This window comes from Palaemon carinicauda, chromosome 10 (genome assembly GCF_036898095.1).
Source record: "Palaemon carinicauda isolate YSFRI2023 chromosome 10, ASM3689809v2, whole genome shotgun sequence".
Classification (NCBI taxonomy): domain Eukaryota; kingdom Metazoa; phylum Arthropoda; class Malacostraca; order Decapoda; family Palaemonidae; genus Palaemon; species Palaemon carinicauda.
This window is the reverse complement of record NC_090734.1, coordinates 74,971,197-74,993,696: the sequence shown is the minus strand read 5'-3', so window position 1 is coordinate 74,993,696 and position 22,500 is coordinate 74,971,197. Positions and strand designations below refer to the sequence as shown.

Genomic DNA, 22,500 nt, shown 5'->3' with positions numbered 1-22,500 from the left:
CAAAGCTCTCATAATTGTTACAACTTTTATTCATAAAATCAATTACAACTTAAATCCAACCTAGCTTAATGGTATACAGTAGACTATGAAACCTAAACAATTTCATTTCCAACAAAATTGGATGAAACCTACCACCAAAGTTAAATAGAGATACAGATACCATGAGTACAAAGGTAATATAGATAATAGTTTTTCTACATCACTCAAAACAACAAAATCTGTCAATCCAGCTTTAAAAAAAAGCCCATAATCTAACCTATCGAGTACTTTAACTATTCAAGTTATATAATCCATGTGGAATATAAAATTTCTCTCTTAAACATTAAGGTAAATGACTTGGAAGATTAGATCCTTATATTCATCTCAACCTCAGCAAAATGGAAGAACTATAGCTCTCAAGGAAGTGATAAACTATCATTTTGGTGGATGGAAGATTTCAAGACACAGGGATACAGAAGCAAGGAAATAACTTCAATGCTATGTTATAAAAATATAACATTACAAAAAACCAAGCACAATTCTTTTATAGTTTCTCCCTATATCTGCCTTAAATCCCTCATTACTGTTTTGTAAAACTTTATATGTAGTGCTTCCGATACTTAATTCCTCAAAGTTAAGTGATGATACACAAATAAATGGAATTCATATACTGTATATAGATATCAACCATGTTTGAAAGCATATGCAAAGATGTGAATTTCTTAAAGGGTTTAAAGGTCACTCATGATTGGCAGAGGCAAGGAACAGTGGCAATGACATAGAGACTGACCATATATACATATGATCAGCACTCAAGACCCATCTTCACCCAAGCTAGGGCCAGGGAGGGGCAGACTGGTAACTAAGTAGGTAGACCTATAGGCTCCCTCAAACGAGGATGCTGAGGTAGCAGAATCTACAAGAAACTATCGAAATTGAGTGGGTCTCAAACCCCAGTCCAGCAGCTCGCCAGGCAAAGACGTTTCGAATAGGCTACCACAACTTCCTTGCGTAAAGATACCTTATCACTGAAAAACCCACAACCTGATAACACACTGCACAGTACACAGGTTAACAAGAAGCAAAATGGCTTTGGTATTTCAACAGTAATTATCTAAAGAGTATGTACTGTAACTCAAAATTCAATTTTTAATAACTACAGGTTAACTACTGCTTTTGTTCCTGTTGTGGAATGCAACAAAATTACCATTCAAAAATTTGCAAATACCAGGTAAACGAAAATGTTTTTTGATAACCTAAAAACACAAAAAGGAATACAGCAAGATGAAAATAGTCAACAATCCAAAATCAACATTTTGAAAAATTGAATATACTACAGTACTACTGTATACAGTATAAAGAAGTTACATTCACTCTGAGCAGTTCCAATATTATTACAAAATATGACCTGTGCAAATAAAAGTACAAGATATGTCTTTCATGAACTAAGGATTTCAACAAACCCTTGCTGTTACATCTAAAACTCTACCCATGGACTATTCATCTAGATTATTTATTTATTTATTTTCTTGTTTCTTTTCCTCGCTGGGCTATTTTCCCTGTCAAAGCCTTTGGGCTAATAGCATCCTGATTTTCCAATTAGGGTTATAGCTTTGTCTGTAATAATAATAATAATAATAAAGTATGCAGATCTGTCATTTACAGTATAATGACATTTTAACAGATTTGGTCCTGAGATATCCTAAGTGACTTCATGATCTAGACCAGTAAAATGCTCAGTCAAATTGAACCTAAAAGCATGCTACAAACATGACCAAAAAAAAGCATCTCAAAACAAGCCACTTAGCAATATAACTATTGACTTCACCTATATTACAGCATTAACACCAAGAAAAAATTTACAACACGTAATACTAGCAAATTTAATAAAAAGATTTATCAGCGATGGAAACATGATGGTTCATGAATAAACCATAGCAATGGACAGTAGTTGAGTAAACCAAAATCAAATATTACTTCAGTTGTTGAATGTACGACCATTCATAGAAATGAAAAAATACATCGAGCCCATGTGAAGCTCCTGATAAGATCCACGAGACATTAATCTAGTGAGCAGCACTAGAGAAAGAATGATTAGATAAAATTAGCCCTGAATTAAAAAAAACATACCGTACCATCAACTGTTAAATTATTTCATCCAACCATTTCGAGCCTCCAATACCCCAAACTTGCGAAATAATGGTAAAGGTACAGTATATTTACCTTGGAACCAAAGTACCATATCATATTATAATAGGGCTATTCTCATCTGCAATACAGTAGTCTGATCTTTTAGTGAATTAATCATCTCAATACTGTACTATACATAAATTTGGCATGCAAAAATGGTTTCAGGGCTTTAGTGAAGAATCTTACTTGAAGGTTAAGTGTGAAAAGGAAATGATTCTACCTAAGATATTACAAACTTATGTGGCCTCAAAGTCAGTAGTAATAAACTATGATAAAACCCTGAGCTTTGGAAGCAGATCAAAGATACAATACCTGTCCCCATGTAGAATCATTCATTGGAGAGTAACTAACAGATTGTGCAAGTTATTCAATCGAACTGTATATGAGAAATAGGCAGGATGGATAAGAGCATGGTCTGAACCCAAAGAGAACAGTACTGTATGTATTACCTAAACGAGGAGAAACAAGTAGGTAGGCTAGTTACAAAAAATCAGTGAAACAAAATTAATAAGTGAGGAAAGGCTTGCATAGCTTGGGATGTAACGGCTTGTCAAAGTTGTTTAGCACATTTAGCTAAATGGCTACTAGAAACAGAAGCTATTACTTGCAATATTCCCCTGAGGTATTTATACTTTACACAGTGTACAGAAAGCAAACCTGTAGGAATCTTTGCTAAAACATCTCAAAAAGGTCATAGTATCAACATTCAAAAACTAATTTTTTGTACTGAGTATTGTAGTACAATCTATACTACAAGAGTAAAACCTAAATGAAAAGAAAGAATTTTGGCGTTAGAAAAAAAATTCACTACTAGTTTTAAAATTTTCTAGACAGCAATAAAAACTAAAGATTTGAGAAAACAAAATGGGGCTAACATTACCTTTCACTTGAATCCACAGTGAACTCACATAGCCTACAGTAAAGTCTAAATAAGACTAGTGGGGCACTTAATAGAGAGCATGCCTTCATCACATTAAGAAGTCATATTATTATTATTATTACTTGCTAAGCTACAAATCTAATTGGAAAAGCAGGATGCTACAAGCCTAGGGGGCACAACAGGGAAAATTGCCCAGTGAGGAAATGAAATAAGGAAAAATTATATATTCTAAGAACAGTAACAACATCTAAAATAAATATTTCGTATATAAACTATAAAAACTTCAACAAAACAAGAGGAAGAGAAACTAGATAGAATAGTGTGCCCAAGTGTTCTCTAAAGCAAGAGATCTAACCCAAGACAGTGGAAGACCATGGTATAGAGGCTATGGCACTACTCAAGACTAGAGAACAATGGTTTGAATTTGGAGTGTCCTCCTAGAAGAGCTGCTTACCATAGCTAAAGAGTCTTTTTCCACCCTTACCAAGGGGGAAAGTAGCCACTGAACAATTACAGTGCAGTAGTTAACCCCTTGGGTGAAGAAGAATTGTTTGGTAATTTCAGTGTTGTCAGGTGTATGAGGACAGAGGAGAATCTGTAAAGAATAGGCCCGACTATTCGGTGGATGCGTAGGCAAAGGGAAAGTGAACAGTAACCTGAGAGAAGGATCCCATGTAATACTGTCTGGCCAGTCAAAGGACCCCATAACTCTCTAGCGGTAGTATCTCAATTCCACTGTATTCCTGTACTCAGATGTATTTTCCCCAAAATCTAATAGATTTGTCTTTGGGTCATACCACACATGTCTACCAAGTTTTGTTGACATTGGTTTAGTAGTTTTTGCGTAATGTTGTTCACAATCAAAAAATAAATAAAAAAAATTTCTGCCATTTACTGTAGGAACACAGCAATTATTTTCAAAGTACAGCTGTGTACTTTATCCAAATGTTACAGATTAACACTTGGGTCATACCCAACATGACTACCAAGTTTGGTCCAAATTGATACAGTAGTTTTTGTGTCAAGTTGCTCACAAACAAATAAATAAATGACGACAGGAGTGAATACATACCCTTTGAAAAATCTTCGATTTTGACAAAGGCAATAATAAAAGTTGAAGACTGCAATTGTGCTTGACAAACTAAAAATATCTTGTCTTATAACCTTTCACTTGGAATAACAATCATTTGCACTGAGCCTCAGTGGCGAATCATAATTCCAAGATTAGTTAAACGATATAGAGGTACCATACACTGTACAGTACATTATTCATCAACACAAAGCTATAAAGAATAAGATATTGCAATCTTATAATTTCATAAACGTTAAAACAATTTCAATGCCATCCCCAAAACAGCACATTTGCCGGAATTCAACCGGATCAAGTTTACTCACTTGTAATCACCTGTATTCATAATTTAACCAAGTCGTACTACATGCATAGTTCCTGTGTGAGTTACATCATGTGTGTCAAAGAGACAAAAAGTTAATTTTACACAAAACCAATCAAAGAATAAAAGATAACCCACAACCTTGAAAAGAAAAACCTAAAAATTGAAGAATGTGATTCCTGGTACTCACCAACACTTGACTTAATCTGATTATCATGGGGTATAAGTAGCAGAGGAACTACACCGGCTAAGCCGATCATGATAGCTGCTAACACAGAACATATCCAAGGTTGGTATTCCGTTGCAAGAACTGTCAACCTGTCCATATTGTCACCCTCCAGCCAATGACTTGGCCAAGGAGGCCACACAACCATGTTAGATCCCATGGTTGCTTCTGGCCATTCTGGGCTTGAGTTTTGCATCCCTCTGCAAAAGTTGGGCGGCCATCAATATAGGGTCTAAGAACACAAGATGTATTGAATTGAAAAATGCCATACTTAATTAACAATTCTTAATAAACAAGCAGGCATGTCGTACAGCACAGCCCTTATAAATTCTAAATAAAATATCAAATACATTAAAAAACAGTATTAAGAAATTTCATGATCAATTATTCAACATAGAAAATTAGAAAAAACTTGAAAAGTGTTTTCATTAAAATCTGAAATGATTCTTAACTATAGCTAGATGAGTCATTAAAAAGATACTTTGAACTCACTAACAAAATCCCTCACAATGAACAACTTTTATGAACCAGTATCATCTATTAAGAAGGAACATGTATAAAAAAAAATCTTTGTAAATCTGAAAATGGCCTATAAATCCATGTATTTTCCTACTGTGATTTAAATACTTGAATCATTTGCAATTGTGATTTAACAAGTGCAAACGCCCTCAAAATTGTGAGTTAGTTTCATTATGCAGAGGAATTCTTACCTTTAATCTAACCTTGAAGACATTCACACATCACACAGAAGCAACCTGGAACACAAGAGATAACATTAGCCTAACAGTCTGAACATCTACCACATTCAGTAGCCTAAACATAATACAGCTGGAGAGAAATATATTACAGTATAATTCATTACTGTACTTTTCAACTACAGTACTTTTGTATACAGTATCATAAACTATATTGTACACAGTACAGGTATTCATAAAAGGTCAACTTCTACAAAACACTTTACGAGTTGAATTTTGATGAGCAGCAGGTTCCTTTTGGATTCAAATATGTAAAACCTTGATAATTAGGTATAAGATCAGTGAAGAAAATGGATAACAATAAAGAAAAATACAGTTAACTAATGTGTGTTATAACTATCAATGAAGAATATAGCATTCACTAGGAGCTTTTTATCCATGATATAAAAGTTAACTGTAGTGGAAAACAATAAGTAGGCCTAATAACCTAATGACAAAGAAAAATAATTATAAATAGTTTACACGTGATGAATATTGAAAAAGATACTTTTGATGAGACCAATAAAGAAAAGAAAATCATGGGCACTGCTCTCTTGTAACCTTCTTGGATTGACAAATCAAGGAAATTTTCCATCCTCAAAATAAAAAGAAAAAAAATGATAGCAACCAACTTTGCACACCAATTCCTTTCCATTCTATAGAACTGGTAAAAGACTGAATAATATAAACAACAAAGATACAGAACAGAACAGTGAACTGAACATAACTCATGCTCTGTATGACTTACACAACTGGTGAAGACAAAGCATCACGCCAAGTCACGAACAAACCACTTAGCAAAGGACCAGCTTTCAGGAGATAATGAATAGATATCTATAAGATTTAGGAGACAAATTTCTTCAGTTAGACAAAGATAATGTTATAGATACCCTTATCACCTTCCATATCATTATTCAGCCACTCTAAAAACAAGATGGTACGCACCAAGAGTCAAACAAGGTGATAATACCTGGTACTCTAGAAAACATACAAACCATTTGAGCTACTTCAAACCATAAAAATGGATAATTTTCTCTAAATTGCAGCCAACTTTCAGATGTGGAAAGGACAATGCTATGCATACTTGCATCTTAATATGATAAGATAAACAACAATTATCTATCTAGCTAGTTCATGGCAGTCTTGCTGACTGGACTTATTTGATAAAAGATGGATTACAGTACACGAGTTAAGATGCTAATTATGACTTACAAGTGACAGCTACAGTTTAGAAAATCCAGCAAAAGCACTGTACAGTAATTAGCAGGTGTTGCACACCATTAGGCAAAAAAAAACTTTCTTTTATGAAATACAGTAAAACCATTATTTAAACTAATACGCAAAGCAAAATGATATACAGCAACATTCAAGTAACGTGAAACTATGTGTCTCAGAAAAAACCTGTACTCAGTTAAGAGAACGTTTTTCAATATCTTTCTTTCCTGGAGCTACCTTATCAGACACTAGATCTCACAAATGAAAGAAAATAAACCCAGATTAGAAGAACAGGAAAATGGCTCACATTATATCTATACCATTATCACAAACACTAGAAGTATCAGTCAGCAGGCCATAGATCACCAATTCCTGCAGTAAACAATTTTTCTGACTATCATAACTAGCATATCAAATGGAAAACCACATAGCCTACAGGATAAAAGTAAAATGATATCCTGCATACAGCCAAGACATTACAATAAGCATCACCTGGTATAGATATGAATTGAGAGGTATCACATTCACAACAGTTGGAGAGGGTTTATATTGCAAATCCTGATGAGGAGAGTATTGCCATTTTTAACATGAAGTTCACTCTCTCAATTAAAACGATGATTTAATTCCATACCTTGCACCCCTCTGTTTTTGTTTTTCTCAACAATAATCCATTGTTATTAGACTGTGACGACAAGTACTATGAATCATAGTGTGTGTGTGTGTGTGTATGTATGTATACATATAAATATATACAGGGTATATACACACACACACACACACACACACACACATATATATATATATATATATATATATATATATATATATATATATATATATCTTCAGTACCATTAAAATTGGTACAAACAAAATACAGTAATACCCATAAGAGAGTCTGGAAATCCTGAGAAACCACAAAAAGGGGTTAACAAACTTGGGCTGTTTTGGACAAAAGCCAACACATCTATCATGGCAAACGTGGCAAAAACATTGTCCAGCAAGCCCTCAATGACAGACTCCAGGTACACAACATTATTATTATTATTATCATTATTATTACTAGCTAAGCTACAACCCTAGTTGGAAAATCAGAAAGACCACAATATCTACCAATCTTTAGTGGATCTTTCTATTCCCAATCATAATATAGAAAAATAAAGTTTCTTCACAAAGTAATATAGTATAAGACAATGTAAACTGTAAAGTGTGATAAAATGAATTTACCATGCTTAACTAAGTATATCAACCTACAAACAGTTCATTTTTTCATTATAATTACCAAACACTATAGCCTATATGTTATTACATCAGGGCAATTCCAAGACACTATGTAATTACAGTAATATTAAATTTCAAATTTTACATAATGCAAAAGGAAAAGTCCATCTCCAATCAATTTCTGATATGAATGATAGTGAACAGGACCAAGCCTAGCAAGTGTTTGTACTTATGTATCAGCTGACTGTCATTAAACTTGAACCAATGCCAGCAGAGTCTTGGCAGATCTTAAAACCCAAGTACCATATTGTAACTGCGCATGATTCTTCAGGGGATATAAATTGGCATTTCATATATACAGTACACAATTGTTAAAATAAATAAACCAATGATGTTTTATATGGTATAATCACAGTGAAGTCAACTTTAATCACTGTAAAATGGTGAACAAATGGTACTAGCTACGCTAACCTACAAAGAACCCATTTGAGAAATGATAAACCCATCAGTTTGGTTGCATATAGTATATGGGAATACCTTATGCTAATGGCAACCATTTTTTTTTTTTTTTTTTTTACACTGGCTGTAGCTTGACTATTCTAACAAAAACTCATCCCAAACGTCATCGAAAACATAAAAAGTTAACATCAGATAATCTAGCCAGAGCTCCTAATGGTATAAATGTATAAATGAAACTATGTGGATGAAATGTTACTAGACAACAAATACAGAGCACAGCAGTATGTCATCCAAATCTCACCTGTACAGGTACGTTGTGATAATATAAGAGAGTGTAATTTCTAAGATATGTATAACATTGAAAGCAATGTGTCACTCGATAAATTTTAATAGGTTCAAGCACGTATATAATACCCTAATATAGTAGACTTGAGATTTAATCCAACAGAAGAGGAACCTTGTCTATACACAAATTGTAAAATGAAGTTGGGGTTGAGCTGTTTTAATAATAATGAATGTAAGCCTGACTTGATAGAAATCTACGCTTCCTTGAGAGCAGACCATGCTTGTTAGTCTATCCCATTTCTGTTTGGTCTTCCAAACATAAAATATTATATGTTCTCCAAAAAAAAAAAAAGGTGATTTCAGAGTCTAACTGAACAAGATACAGTTCACATTAAAATAATATCTTTCGCCTAACCTAAGCGGAACTGTCATACAAGCAGCCCGGCCTGAGTCAATGTAATACCGAAATACAAAACAGAATCTGATATTTATCCCGAATCTCGAACTGTCTTAAAGTGAAACTATAAAACGTCGATTGCGTTTCACCTATAAGGGGATTGTTCTCACAGACCTCATTTTCCCCAAGAATAAAAAAAAAATGACATTTTTAGCCTAACGATTGACAATTTCCACTTTTAGATGATAAACAGGGATTTCGATATGAAAGATTCACACGTACACTTTTCATAAACACATGATGATGTAAAGATGCCAAACCAGAATGTTTTACAACAGGAATTATTCGTTTCACTTCACTTTAGACATGAGTATAGTTTCGTACTGAGTGTCGACTGTGTCGTCGTGTTAGAATCACAGATGCTTCCCTTCCCCTCTCAATGTTTACGTTCTGCTCAACTCCATTGCCAGGCGGACGATCACAGACATTCGAGCACTACACAATAACTTTTTAAATAATTGATTTATTAATGTTCAGAATACAGTATTCTGGGTATTAAACTTTTGATTATTATTTCATTTCCCTCCTTTTTATTTTATACTTACTTAATTGGGGGAATGGGTCATTTCACGAGGGGGCGGAGCATGCCTTGACCAACGGGGAAAAACACCGTACGGCACAGCTTCAGGGTAGACGTCACCCACGTCACCATCTGGTTATGTGAACGAAGCACTGCGAAACATCTAAAGTTTGCCAAGTGAACCCATAATAATTCAATTAAGTAACATCAAAATAAGTAATTGGATTACATTCTCTGAACTACCAATAAGGTGTATTGAAAAAGACATTACCTGACTTAAACGAGATTGATTAATTGACCTAATACATTCTTTAATGTAGACGAAGATTTATGAAATTTCTCTGCTTAATTTCATCGGAAGACATGGCCAGAAGTTTCATCAGTGATTCTGGTTTTCATTAGATTACTGATTCTGAAGGTCAATTATCATGATGCACTGCAGTGTCCGTTCGTATATACCACCTCAATGAATAATCCCAGTCCTCTTTGTCCAGTCCTCTTTGTCTAAAAGTATATGCTCTGGATACGCCTCGAAACGCATATAACGACTGAATATAAAATAACGGGAAATTGGAACGTCAAGGTTTTGCCTTTAAATTATACTATGGTCAATATAACAAAGGTAGCTCTAATAACTTATACGCTGGATATAGTTTAATGGGAATAATTTATATATTGTCTCGTATTTTCCGAAAACTTTGTCGGTCAGCGAATGCTGGTAACTTAATACACCACATCTCAATGGAAATCAAGGAAGTACAAAAGCGAATTCTCCGGGAGAAAGTCCACGTAGATGACCTTAATTTTACCTTTCTTGTTTTTCTTTCATTCATGACAAGTGTCTAAACTTTCATCTTGCTTCTCCATTTGAACAATAGAATGGCATCTTTATCCAATAAAAGTAATTTGTAAAATATATATCTAAATTTTGTAACCTATTATTGGTATTATCATATTTCGAAATGTTTACACATTAACACGGAACACCCACCCGTAATACGCCAATAAATTTATTAGCCACTTTCTTGCTACTACTACACAATAACAAATACACCCTTGAAATAATCTACTAAATTCTTAATGTAAAAACAAAAGGTAGCAATAGTATGGAGGAATTTTTTTTTTTTTTTTTTTTGCATCTCACAAATGAAAAGGCTTGGCTAAGTAGGACAACGTCCTTCAACCATTATTTTTCTTAAAGTGTAGAATCATTCAGTCCTGTAGGAAGAGGGTTAGGAGAGACAGGATTGTTGTTGCACGAACTTAAATCATTTTCAGACTTGCAGTATACAAGAATACAGTACGAATTCTTGCTCTGATGAGACATGTAATACACGCATCAGTAATTTGAGAATACTATATGTGCATTACACGAATCCGTAATTTGATAGTGTCCGTCGGGAGTTATAGATTCAATGAACCGTGCATCGCATGACTTCATAACGAGACTTACGAGATTAACGAGACTTGACAATGTAACAAATAACGATGTTATCATGATTATTAAGGGGTAAAGAAAACAAATTGTGCGATTGATCCGATGGAAATCTCCTTAGTAATAACAGTAGAAAAGTTTTCGTCTAAGTCTAGCGGATATAATTTCAAGAATAGGCTACATACTAGTATCGGCATGTGTAAATATCCTAAATCGGAGAAAGTGGCTAGTCACCCCAGTTCTGAAAGGTGTTCTAGATTACCGGGACTTCGGTTAACAAAGACATATTTCTAATCTTCCCTTCGTATCTAAAGTGCTAGAGTAAGTAAAAGAGAAGAATCGAAGCATCGCCGGAAAACCAGTTAGCATACAGATAATTATGTTTAACGGAGACAGCTGAATGCTCTGATGTTAATGCTCTGCTGGAAATGGTGAACGAGGACAAATGAGGTATATTGATAGTACTCAATTTTACTTGATCTTAGATCTCCCTTTGACACAGTTGTGCATGGAATGCTACTAAATGCTGAATGTCTTGGAAAGAATATGATTAAACGTCTGTGCAGGTTCTGCAGAAAGCAGGGTTCCTCCGCTGCAAAGGACCAGAAAAGCGGCCCCTAAAATGAAGTAAAATAAAGTAAACGATTCACGGTCCATTTGTATTGATGACAGAGCTTTTGAGTATCTAAAAGATTAATCGGTTGACAGAAACTATTGTGTATGAATAGGAAATTCCGATTCACCGTATGAACATATGACACTTATAATACAACTGAGAATTTAAACCACATTTTTACAAGTGTTAGGGAATGAATGACATTTAAGCAGCTAAAACAGAGATAAAACAACACCACAATGTTCGGTGGTGGAAAGAAAAATAACTTAAGAAACCTTGGTGATATCCAAATGAATATTAATGACAGCTTGGCCCTGATATCTATTAAAGTTCGTGACCTAAATGTGTTACAGAATTGTAATTTGTCTGCTAGTGCTCAAATAAATAATGTGATAAGAACCAGTGGCTATAATCTCAGAAACTGAATTTGTAAAGAAATATCTGGATGAATATTATGTCAAGAAACTTGCGATTAACTGTGTTATCATCAGAATTGATTACTGCAACTGACCCAAATTACAACTTGGATGTTACAAAATAGATTAAATAAAGGAGCAAGATTGATAAAAGGTGTCCAACTCTGAGAAAGAATTACTCCTTTACTAAGTGATTACACTGACTGCCTATTAAAGCTAGAATAAATCTTAGGATAATATAGTCAATGCCTCGTCTAGTTACCAGTACCGGATGTCCTAAATATCTAAAAGAATTGCTACACATCGTTCCGGAAACAAGTCGGATATGGCTTCAAGGGATTAGATCATTAGAGTCATGATGCATTTCGACTGTAGGTTCTAGAGCTTCACAAAAATGAGACCCATTATTATTATTATTATTATTATTATTATTATTATTATTATTATTATTATTATTACTTCCTAAGCTACAACGCTAGATAGAAAAGCATGATGCTATAAGCCCGGGGGCTCCAACATAGAAAATAGCCCGGTGAGGAAAGGAAACAAGGAAAAGTAAAATATTTCAAGAACAGCAACAACATTAGAATAAATATTTCCTATATAAACTAAAAATATATATAAAAAAACAAGATGAAGAGGAATAAGATAGAATAGTGTGCCCGAGTGTACCCTCAAGCAAGAGAACTCTAACCCAAGATAGTGGAAGACCATGGTACAGAGGCTAGGGCACTACCCAAGACTAGAAAACAATGGTTGATTTTGGAGTGTCCTTCTCCTAGAAGAGCTGATTGCCTTAGCTAAAGAGTTTCTTCTACCCTCACCAAGAGGAAAGTGGCCACTGAACAATTACAGTGCAGTAGTTAACCCCCTTGGTGAAGAAGAATTGTTAGGTAATTTCAGTGTTATCAGATGTTTGAGGACAGAGGAGAATCTGTAAATTAAACGCCAGACAATACGGTGTATGTGTAGACAAAAGGAAAATGAACCGTAACCAGCGAGAAGGACCCAATGTAGTACTGTCTGGCCAATCAAAGGACCCCATAAATCTCTAGCGGTAGTATCTCAATGGGTGAGTGGTGCCCTGGCCAACCTACTACTTATAAATCAATAGGCTCCCACTTGACTTCAAAAGAACAGATGATATAAACTGTAGGTTTTCTTTCAAGAAGTTGAAGATTGCTTTGGAAATGCTGCCATAGCGTGGATTTGACAATTATTATTATCATTATTATTATTAGCGAAACTACAACCCCAGTTGGAAAAGCAGGATGCTAGAAGTCCAAGGACTCCAACATGAAAAAATAGCCCAGTGAGGAAAGGAAATAAGGGAATAAATCAAGTACAAGAGAAGTAACAAACAATTAATATAAAATACTTAAAAGAACAGTAACCACATTGAAATAGATCTTTTATATATAAACCATAAAAAGGGATTTATGTCAGGCTGTTCAAAATAAAAAAAAAAAATAATCATCAAGTTATGATTCGCTAAAAGGTTTAGATGATATATACGATAAACAAACCTCGTAGGTCCTGCAGGGCCATGGAATTTTCCGTGTGTGGCAGGACCATGAAAACAGCCCTAAAATTCAAGTAAGTAAAAGTACAATACGTTAACGATATCGCTGGTCGTCCGGTTAGTGGGACTCATCAACATTGATTCTGGCCACTGCTTGAATGGGTGATCGCCATGGACATTCACAAATCTAATGGGAAAATCTGAAGCAGAATTCCCTCACAGAGTGTAAAAAAAGAAGAAGAAGAATTACAAAAGAAGAAATGACAAGAGATGAAAAATTACCTTATTAGTATTAATAACAGAATTTGTATAGAATATTCTCTTGATTATACATTCATTTTAATAGTTTTTATTAAAGTTAATTAGAAAACAACTAAAAAATATTCGTCAAATATTTGTTTACGTGTTTATTTTTTGTTTTCTGTCTTTCACACAAAAATATGGACAAAAGTAGAAAAAGAAAACACTCCTACTCTTCTCCTGTTTCTCTCCGGGTTTGGGCAAGATAAGGGTACCAGGTTGCAGTGATCTCTCTCTCTCTCTCTCTCTCTCTCTCTCTCTCTCTCTCTCTCTCTCTCTCTCTCTCTCTCTCTCTCTCTCTCTCTCTCTCACTTTTGCTTTCACTTCACGCCTGTTTTGATTTCATTTCAATCCACTTGAGAACAATTAGCAATAATGATGAAGTAAAAACCTGCCACTGGAACGAGAAACAATATTGCAATCTAATTCTTAATTTTTTCTCCTTTCCCTTTATCATCCTTATATATATATATATATATATATATATATATATATATATATATATATATATATATATATATATATATATAAGATATATTTTAAATATTTAAGAACTATAATCTCTAATACAGGGTCTTTAGAATTGGATTTTAATGACAGATTGAAAAAAAGCAAATCAGACAAAGGCTAGGTTTAGTGAATTTTGGGGATCAAATCGCCTAAAATTACATATAAAAATCAGGCTATATATCAGTTTAGTGAGATTGGTGTCACCGTATATACATAAGTCATGGTACGACAATGAAATAATATCCAACAGATTTTGTAGATTTGAGAACAAAGCTCTCAAATGAATATTGGGAGTTGGATGGCACGAGAGGATTGGAAATGAAACTACAAGAGAGATTACTCAAGTGCCATATGTGGATGAAATCATGATGAGGGGTAGATGTAGATGGTTTGGGCATGTTCTTCGCACTCCTCAAGAGAGATTAGTTCACCAAACGTTTAGCTGGGCTCCACAAGGCACTAGAAGAGTTGGAAGACCCATGCCTACATGGCTGAGGACTATGAAGCGTGAAGTAGGAGATGATGAATGGAGATGTATTTCTTTTAAAGCTCAACATAGAGACGACTAGCAAAATCTAATCGAGGCCCTCTGCGTCAATAGGCGTAGGAGGATATATATATATATATATATATATATATATATATATATATATATATATATATATATATATATAGGCTATATACACCAACATGGATCAGTTTCCAATAACAAGGGGTGGCTCCAACAAAGAGATACATCGGTTATCGGCGCATTCTCAAACTAATTGCACGTACGTGCATGAACGCCTTGTGCAAAATGCAAAAACAGCTTTATAAGATTTGTAAGCATAAGGCTCTATATTGGAGTGATTTATAATTTATCTAGCTATTCATTGTTATGGGTTGCCTCTCACCTTATATTTGTTATAGCCCCTGTGAAGTTAGTTTTTATATAATCAACTGTCTATTGTCATTTTGCAATTAAATCTTCTATTTTTATGTGTACTTGTGTTCTGTAACACTTTTAACGTAATACGATGTTCTTTTCGCCTTGTTCTATATAATTATGCCTTTTAATGAACGATTATAATAATAATAGTGATAATAACGTACTACTTCCCTCTCTAGCAGTGGGAAATTAGGTCGCACATGGAGAATGTATTCGCCTCAAACGTCATTTCAGTCGTGTTGGCTGCCATGTCTTTCCCACTCAAATGATCATCGAGTTCGAAGAAGCGGCTTCTGTCAACTTGACAGCCAAAGTCTGAAGAGTTTCCTTACAGCCACAAAGGAAGACGCATTCTCACAAGTTTTCCGTTGATGGGTGATTAGTGATTATTTTACGGGTGGGGGGGGGGGGGGGGGGTACACATACTGCTTGCATAGTGAGGTACTGTGCTATCTGAATGGTAGCTGTATTGAATTCATTGATTACTGTCTTTTACTGTTCGACTCTTCTTGACCAATTATTTACATTAAAGGTCATTGCACATATGTATTATAGCCGAATTATTTTTCAATCTCATAAATTACGTGCTCTCTCTCTCTCTCTCTCTCTCTCTCTCTCTCTCTCTCTTTTACACACACACACCCACACACGCACACAAAAGAGGCATCTTACCAATCCAAACTCCCAACGTCTTTCAGCTGAAGGTTATATTACATGGTCATTGAAAAAAAAAAATTAAAAGCATGAAGAGCAAAGGCCACACAAGCAGGAAAATGAATTATTTTTTATCAGCCCGGCCCGAAGAATACAAATAAGGAAGATGGGTTAACCTTTCATTCTGGCAAAGAAAGAAATGTTAAAGGAATCATTGAAAAAGAGAAGAAATAAGAGAGTTCCTTAGCAAGTAAATTGAACAGTCCGAGATTGACAGACTTCAAGAGTAAATGTGAGAAGAGTTGGCCTGACAGGTGCTGTCAAGTTGTGTCATAAAAGATCTAACTCACTCCTTGACCTCAAAGGAGAGAGAGAGAGAGAGAGAGAGAGAGAGAGAGAGAGAGAGAGAGAGAGAGAGAAGTAAATCTTATTTGTAGTAAAATAGGCTTATTTTCTCATGTTAATAATATACACACACACACACACACATATATATATATATATATATATATATATATATATATATATATATATATATATATGTATATATATATATATATATATATATAGATAGATAGATAGATAGATATAAATTAGGTATATATATAGTCTATATATGTATATGCATAGATATAAATTTATGTATATATACATACATACGTACATACATACATACATATATATATATATATATATATATATATATATATATATATATATATATATATATATATATATATTAAAGATTCCTCTTTAGATAAGGATTGATTTCCCTTTCTCTTGAGAACCTTCAAGTAGAGAACTAATATAACAACAAACAGAGAATATGAATATGTAAGAAGAGTAATAAACCTCCACAAAGAGAACATTCAACATTTCTCTTTGCCAATGCCAACAATTTCACAACATTACGTCCGGCGACTCCCGCAAGATAACCTCCAAGGTTGCTTGGAAAATGGTAAAGGATTTTCACTTTGACCACATTATTCCGTTCGCCTCCTTCAGATCCCGCCCTTGCCTTTCCTCCTCCTCCTCCTCCTCCTCCTCCTCCTCCTCCTCCTCTTCTTCTTCTTCTTCTTCTTCTTCTTCTTATTATTATTATTATTATTATTATTATTATTATTATATATTCTTTGTTGTCTTGTTAAGTAAAGGGGGAATTATTGTGGTATCCACTGTGAGATCGTTATTTATAAGACTTTTTTTTTTTATTCATTCTTAAATTCCTATCAAGTCAATTCATTTTGACGTTTGGTACATGACTTTTTATCAACAACAACAATAATAATAATAATAATAATAATAATAATAATAATTAATGTCTGATCCATAATGAAACTCGGAGCTTAAAATGTTGCATCATTACCACTTTAGATAAAATTTTCGAAAGTAATTGTGTTTTCGAATCATGACCGGAGAATACGGCAGTGATTTGACTTTTTCTGATAGCTGATGTGTGTAACTGATTTTATCATCTCTCTCTCTCTCTCTCTCTCTCTCTCTCTCTCTCTCTCTCTCTCTCTGTACATATATATATATATATATATATATATATATATATATATATATATATATATATATATATACTCTTATAAGCAGATGAGCAACTTGGTGGAGTAATGAGAGCTTTGGGTGTGGAGGAAATGCCTCCCTAAGTCTCGATGAAGTCACTGGCAGCAGGGTGACGGATTGGGTTTAAGACGAATAACAAGATGTCTCTTCAGGTTTTACTCCTGATACCTGGCGGATGATCTTACTGGAATTAGTATGAACCGACAGGGATCACTTGCCTTAATTAGATAAGCACTGCATATCACAAGGAACTGGCTATCCTTTGATGTATACAACCAATGAATCCTCTATGGATTTAGTCAGTCATGGAAAGAGGAGATGAAAGAATGGCCCCCAGTCCCGGGTGTTGCGAGGTGCAAAGAATATCATGGTTTATAAATACTAAAGAAAAATTGAAAATTGGTAATTAGAATGTTAGAACCATTAATCAGATTGGGAAGTTACAGCAAGTGGAGAGTGAATTTATGAAATACAGTTTGGATATCTTGGCCCTAAGTGAAACACGTTGTAAGGGGACTGGTAAGGAAACTTTAGACCAAGGTAATATATATATATATATATATATATATATATATATATATATATATATATATATATATATATATACTGTATATATATACAAATCCGCAGTGGCAAGCGTGGTGATGAAAATGGCCAAACCCTAGACATAACTAAGGTGTCACACGTCTGAGGCCTTTGTTTTACCGTGGACTAAAAGTGGTTGCGTTTGTTGTTTTATATATATATATATATATATATATATATATATATATATATATATATATTCACAATATCATTATCAATATTACATATAAACAAATGGAAAAGGAATAAAAAAGGTGGAGGTATTACATGCGCCAGAGAAATCTGCTTTTTAAATATAACAATTCTCATCTCTTCACGTCCGTCAAACAAAGGAAAGTGAACTACATTTTTTCGTTTTGTCATAGCCAACGCTGAACGCGTTCTTTTGACCGGGAAGTAAAAGTGTTATAATGCGCTTCCAATGGAAGACTTCGTAACTGGTCGCGTTTCACTTAGCACGATTGATTGGCTGGCTGAGAGCTATTGTGACAAGACGTTTCCTGGATGACATAACATTAGATGCGTGCGGTTTTGTGTTCTGTTGTAATATTACGTGCGGGATGGGGCGAGTGGGCGTAATAACGTTATGTTCTGATGTCAAAAAGTTGCCCTTATTTTTTTATGCTGATTATACTTTTCTTATTGTAAAGTCTGGCTGAAATCCATGAGCCTTAAAATGACTATGTGCTTTTGAAGGAGGTACTCCTTCAAAAGATCAAAATTTAATCACCAATCTCGTTATATTTACAGATTTCTATTATTATCAATTCAAGTAATGTTATAATTGGATCTACATTTCTTTTTCTTGTAAATATAAAAATCAAAACTGATTAAGAGAGAAGGAGAAGCTAGAAAAAAAAAACAGATTATGAAGGAGTGACGTGGGTATAAAGAATCCTATTGCCAATTCAATGTACCTTCACAAACAAAACTTTTTATCATTCTGCGTCATATTAAAAGTATCTTTTGTGCTTCTACAGATCATGCGGTGCCTGATTGGGGACATTAAGAAGCCCCACAAAGAGAGAGAGAGAGAGAGAGAGAGAGAGAGAGAGAGAGAGAGAGAGAGATGTCCCTTTTGTACCTAAATTGTTGAAACGTCATCATGTTCCATTTTTGGCAAAGGTTTCATTCGTTCGTGTTCATATATATGGAATAATAACACAATGAGAGAATGAGGATGTTAACAACCAAGAGAATAATGACCGAATGAGAGAGAATGATAATCATTAAGGATTATGAGATAATTAGAGAGAATTGAGATAATGACAGAAAAGGCGATATCAATATAAAAATAAATGATGCGGATAATATTAAGAAAATGATTCGAAAAACATTAATATAGGAAACGTGTTATAAAGTGGAATAAAAAACGAACGAAAATACAATTATTATTATTATTATTATTATTATTATTATTATTATTATTATTATTATTATTATTATTATTATGAACTAAGCTACAACCTTAGTTGGAAAACCATAATGAAAAAACAAAACACTTGATAGACAGTTTTATATCAACCTTGCTGTTATTATTATTGTTATAAGGGACGAACAAATCAATAAAAATGAAGCTAAAATCTCCTACTTCAAACATAAATGAGCTTGAATAATCGATCGGGAAGACTGAATATTCCTTGCGGTTAAACAAACCAAAGCGAACTCTCAGACCTCAGTCTGTTAGGGTACCACATGAGGCTAAAAGCAGTTATTGAGCTGACGAAGTTACGTCAGGCACATGAGTACCATGGATAGGCTCTCTCTCTCTCTCTCTCTCTCTCTCTCTCTCTCTCTCTCTCTCTGGGTGGCTTTCTCTCTTTACATAAATATACCGGTAGCTTCCACCTACATAAAAAAAATACATTTTCACTGCTAAATAAAGCACTAGATGATTATCCTTTGTAGGAAATATCCACAATATTAAATACTTTAGACACCTGCATAGAGTGATCATCAACAGTGCGTCGAATATCTTATCACACACTGCGCCACTCTACTGTGTATGTTATGGTCCTCTTTTTCCAATACTTCTTTCACGCCATTCAATTGGTATCGTCCATTCTTTCCACATGTAATATCCATCCGAAAACACCCTGATCAGTCTTTTCAATTATGTTGAGCTTTTTAACCCTTCCAATAATCTCTCATTCATCAGCCGTTTAGATCTGCGTATGATATATATAACAAACAAAAAGTTGATTTCACCAATTTCCAATGGTTTTCCTATCTTTCCTTTTCAGCATTCACACTTCACTTTCATAAACGAGAGTTGGTTCAACGTCCCTAAACGGGTCTCCATAGACAACAGAAGTCTATTTTTAATCTCTTATACACAACCTGCTACCTTCCTTTCTTCACCTTACCTCTGCCTAATGTATCCTCTCATCCCAACATGATCTGGGGTATTTAATGTGTATACCCATTCAAATCGGTTGCTTCCATTCTTCCACTATAGCCTACAAATTAAGATTTATCTTCCTGTTTTGCATTTGCCCCAGAAACATCATTTTGATCATATTCACCCTCACAATTCTCTTGCAAGAATTTTAGAAGTCTCCCTTAGATTTACACACACATACACGCACAATCAAACAGACACACGCACACACACACACACACACACATATATATATATATATATATATATAGCTGTCTGAGTGAGGATACCTTAACGTGGTGAAAGGGTAGTTCGTGTGTCAGGGTCACCCATACTAGGTTAGTTTGCTGTGAGCTAGTAGATGAAAATCTTCCACCATCAGCAATCTCCAGTTGAACAGCGTAGTAATGAAAACTGGCCAAACCCCAGACACAGATAAGGATATGTCTGAAGCCTTTGTACTACAGTGAACTAGAAGCGGCGGCACTTGTTGTTGTTGTTGTTGTTGTTGATGTTGTTGTATACATTATTATTATTATTATTATTATTATTATTATTATTATTATTATTATTATTATTATTAGCCAAGCTACAACCCTAGTTGGAAAAGGAAGATGCTATAAGCCAAAGGGCCTCGGTTAGGTTTCACCAGGCGTCTCTTTCTTGAGCTTTTAATGCAATACTTCTCCATTCATTATCTCCTACTTCACGCTTCATAGTCCTCAGCCATGTAGGCCTGGGTCTTCCAACTATTCTAAGGCCTTGTGGAGCCCCGCTGAACGTTTGGTGAACTAATCTCTCTTGGGAAGTATAAGGAGCATGCCCAAACCACCTCCATCTACACCTCATCAAGATTTCATCCACATATGGCACTCGATTAAGCTCTTTTATAGTTCCATTTCTAATCCTGTCCTGGCATTTAACTTCCAATATCCTTCTGAAGGCTTTGTTCTCAAATCTACTAAATCTATTGGAGATTGTCTCATTTTTATACTATGACTCATGTCCATATAGTAACACCGATCTCACTAAACTGATATGTAGACTTGATTTTTATATGTGATTTCAGGCGATTTGATTTCCAAATTTTACTTAACCTAGCCATTATCTGATTTGCTTTTTTTTTCAATCTTTCACTAAACTCTAATTCTAAAGACCCTGTAATGGAGATCATAGTTCCACAATACTTAAATGATTCTACCTCATTAATCCTTTCTTCTTCAAATGATATTTCATCTTCCATTCCATACTCCGTTCTCATTACCTCCGTCTCTCTTTTATCGTGTAATATTTCATGCATTCTGGAAGCAAACATTGCGAATCCTGTGGTATTTTGCTAATAAGGACAGCATCACCAGCATACTCTAGGTCTGATAATTTCCTGCTACCAATCCAACCCAATCCTTCTCCACCATCTCCATCTGTTCTACTTACAAAATCCATGAGGTGGATAAACAACACAGGTGACAATACATTACCTTGGAATACTCCGCTGTTCACTGGAACTTCATTTGATAGGAATCCATTAACATTAACTATGCATTTGCTATGCTCATGAACAGACTTAATCAAATTCACGTATTTAAGAGGAATTCCACAATAACGTAGGACTCTCCACAAAATTTGCCGGTGCACACTATCAAAGGCCTTTTCATAGTCCACAAATGCCATTTAAAGTGGATTTCTATATTCTACGCATTCTTGTAGAGCATGTCTTAAAATGAACATTTCGTCAGTACAACTTCTACCTTTTCGAAATCCTGCTTGTTCATCTCTCAGCTTTTCATCAATCTTTCTCTCCAGTCTCTTTAGAATAAGCATACTATTTTTCCATAACAGCTGAAGTAAGATTTATGCCTCTGTAATTATTGCAATCAGCCATTTTTCACAAACACTCCTCACTCCCATTCATCAGGTTTTGCCTCTTCATGCCACATTCTACGAAATATTCTGAAGTGACCTCCAGAAAACTTACAATATATATATATATATATATATATATATATATATATATATATATATATATAT

The 22,500-nt window shown here is 34.4% G+C and overlaps 2 protein-coding genes across 4 annotated transcripts in view; one reads left to right on the top strand and one right to left on the bottom strand.

Annotated features, from left to right (window-relative positions):
* The window catches only part of Zip99C (Zinc transporter Zip99C), a 135,365-nt gene extending 125,963 nt beyond the window's left edge, over nt 1-9,402 (bottom strand). Inside the window, exons 1-3 of one of the 2 annotated variants that reach the window (XM_068381645.1) lie at nt 9,257-9,402; nt 5,377-5,421; nt 4,631-4,866 (exon numbers count right to left, since the gene is read on the bottom strand). In XM_068381645.1, coding sequence (XP_068237746.1) covers nt 4,631-4,862 — 232 coding nt within the window. In that variant the 5' untranslated portion in view covers nt 4,863-4,866; nt 5,377-5,421; nt 9,257-9,402. Of the gene's footprint in view, nt 1-4,630; nt 4,867-5,376; nt 5,422-6,148; nt 6,211-9,256 lie in introns of those variants that run through there. The other variant, XM_068381646.1, reaches the window with a different exon arrangement.
* FipoQ (F-box/LRR-repeat protein FipoQ) overlaps nt 1-22,500 on the top strand; it is a 204,306-nt gene that overhangs the window by 39,474 nt on the left and 142,332 nt on the right. The window lies entirely within an intron of this gene.